The sequence below is a fragment of the Malurus melanocephalus genome, unplaced genomic scaffold (genome assembly GCF_030028575.1).
Source record: "Malurus melanocephalus ecotype Western Australia unplaced genomic scaffold, MMel_1.1 scaffold_2207, whole genome shotgun sequence".
NCBI classification, from domain to species: domain Eukaryota; kingdom Metazoa; phylum Chordata; class Aves; order Passeriformes; family Maluridae; genus Malurus; species Malurus melanocephalus.
This window is the reverse complement of record NW_026625439.1, coordinates 12618-15329: the sequence shown is the minus strand read 5'-3', so window position 1 is coordinate 15329 and position 2712 is coordinate 12618. Positions and strand designations below refer to the sequence as shown.

The 2712-nt window shown below is 62.4% G+C and overlaps 1 protein-coding gene across 1 annotated transcript in view; it reads left to right on the top strand.

Annotated features, from left to right (window-relative positions):
* Positions 1 to 9: 9 nt before the first annotated feature.
* The window catches only part of LOC130587659 (protocadherin gamma-B3-like), a gene marked incomplete at its 5' end in the record, with an annotated part of 5654 nt that continues 2951 nt past the window's right edge, over positions 10 to 2712 (top strand). The window contains 2 exons of the mRNA XM_057388635.1: positions 10 to 1296; positions 2003 to 2709. Of these exons, the coding sequence (XP_057244618.1) occupies positions 10 to 1296; positions 2003 to 2709 (1994 nt within the window). The remainder of the gene's footprint in view (positions 1297 to 2002; positions 2710 to 2712) is intronic.

The following is a 2712-nucleotide window of genomic DNA, read 5'->3' as shown; positions in this document are numbered from 1 at the left end:
GGCGGTGAGGCGGCGGCAGAGGCTCGGGCCGGGCGGCGGGCGAGCGCTGCTGGCCGCGGTGCTGCTGTGCCTGTGCTGCCGGGCGGCGGCGGAGCGGGTCCGCTATTCCATCCCCGAGGAGCTGGGCAGAGGCTCGCTCGTGGGGCCGCTGGCGCGGGATCTGGGGCTCAGCGCGGACGAGCTGCCGGCGCGCAAGCTGCGGCTGAGCGAGGAGAAGCAATATTTCACGGTGAATGAGGAAAACGGGAATCTGTACGTGAATGAGAGGCTGGACCGGGAGGAGATGTGCGGCGAGTCGGCATCCTGCTCCATCAGCTTTGAGGTGCTGGTGCAGAACCCGCTGAACGTTTTCCACATTGAGGTGGCCATCGAAGACGTGAATGACAATTCCCCGGCCTTCAGGAAGGCGTCTCTGGACCTCGAAATCGGTGAATGGACTCTTCCTGGTACTCGTTTTCCTCTGGAGTCAGCTCAAGACGTGGACGTGGGCAGCAACTCGCTGCTGGCATACCAGCTCACCAACAACCCCTCCTTCTCTCTGGCCTTAAAGGAGACCCCCGACGGAAGCAAGCAGCCAGAACTGGTGTTGGAGAGAGCGCTGGATCGGGAGAAGCAGAGCTCTTTTGAGCTGGAGCTGACAGCACTAGATGGTGGGGACCCCGTAAGGTCTGGGACTGTCCAGATTCGGGTCAACGTGACGGACGCCAACGACAACCCACCAGTGTTCAGCAAAAGCATCTATGAGGCACGAGTGGCAGAGAACCTGCCGACAGGGTCGCTGGTGCTGCGGGTACGAGCGACAGATGCGGACGTGGGCTCCAACGGGCGGGTCTCCTACTCCTTCGCCAATGCCCCGGAGGGAGTTCTTGCGATGTTCGAGGTTGACAGCGACAGCGGTGAGATCAGGACGGCGAATTCTCTTGATTTTGAGGAGAAGAGCAAGTACATCTTCGGGCTGGAGGCGAGGGATGGTGGTGGGCTGAACGCTCATTGCAAGGTGCAAATAGACATCACGGACGAAAATGACAACGCCCCCGAGATCACGATGCTATTGCTGTCGAGCCCGGTACCAGAAGACGCACCAACCGGCACCGTGGTGGCCCTGCTGAAAGTCCGGGACAGAGACTCGGGCGAGAACGGTCAGGTGTCGTGCGAGCTGTCGGGAGAGGCGCCGCTGTCGATCGTGGCGTCGTCGGGCGGCTCGTACAAGGTGGTGACGGCGAGCGCGCTGGACCGCGAGCAGGCGTCCGAGCACCGCGTGACGGTGGTGGCCCGGGACCGTGGGCGGCCGGCGCTGTGGAGCAGCACGGAGCTGGTGCTGGAGGTGTCGGACGTGAACGANGAGGCTCGGGCCGGGCGGCGGGCGAGCGCTGCTGGCCGCGGTGCTGCTGTGCCTGTGCTGCCGGGCGGCGGCGGAGCGGGTCCGCTACTCCATCCCCGAGGAGCTGGGCAGAGGCTCGCTCGTGGGGCCGCTGGCGCGGGATCTGGGGCTCAGCGCAGACGAGCTGCCGGCGCGCAAGCTGCGGCTGGCGTCTGCCGGTAAGAAGCAGCTGAAATATTTCACAGTGAATGAGGAAAACGGGAATCTATACGTGAATGAGAGGATGGATCGGGAGGAGATGTGCGGGGAGTCGACGACGTGCTCTGTCAGCTTCGAGGTGCTGGTGCACAACCCGCTGAACGTTTTTCGCGTCGAGGTGGCCATCGAGGACGTGAACGATAACTCCCCAGCCTTTAGCAAGGACGCTCTGGACCTCGAGATAGGTGAATTAATTCCTCCCGGCGCTCGTTTTCCGCTGGAGATGGCACGAGATCCGGACGTAGGAAGGAACTCGCTGCTGACTTACCAGCTCACCAGCAACCCGTCCTTCTCTCTGGCCTTAAAGGAGAAGCCAGGTGGAAGCAAGCAGCCGGAATTAGTGCTGGAGAGAGCTTTGGACCGGGAGAAGCAGAGTTTCTTTGAGCTGGTGCTGACAGCGGTGGACGGTGGGGAACCCGCGAGGTCCGGGACTGTTCAAATCCGGGTCAATGTGACCGACGCCAACGACAACCCACCTGTGTTCAGCAGAAGTGTCTACGAGACACGAGTGGCGGAGAACCTGCCAGCGGGGTCGCCGGTGCTGCAGGTACGGGCGACGGATGCGGACACGGGATCCAACGGACAGGTGTTCTACTCCTTCAGCAACGTCCCTGAAGCCATCAGCTCATTGTTCACTGTGGACAGCGAGAGCGGTGAAATAAGGACTCTGGGTTCCCTCGATTTCGAGGAGAAGAGTAAACACATCTTCGGCTTGGAGGCGAAGGACGGCGGGGGTTTAGTATCGCACTGCGAAGTGCAAATAGACGTCACAGACGAGAATGACAATGCACCTGAAATCACGATTTTATCGCTGTCAAGTCCTGTACCGGAGGACGCGCCAGTCGGCACCGTGGTGGCCCTTCTGAATGTGGAAGACCCAGACTCAGGCGAGAACGGTCAGGTGTCGTGCGAGCTTTCGGGAGAGGCGCCGCTGTCGATCGTGGCGTCGTCGGGCGGCTCGTACAAGGTGGTGACGGCGAGCGCGCTGGACCGCGAGCAGGCRTCCGAGCACCGCGTGACGGTGGTGGCCCGGGACCGTGGGCGGCCGGCGCTGTGGAGCAGCACGGAGCTGGTGCTGGAGGTGTCGGACGTGAACGACAACGCGCCGGTGTTCGAGGAGGCGGCGTACAGCG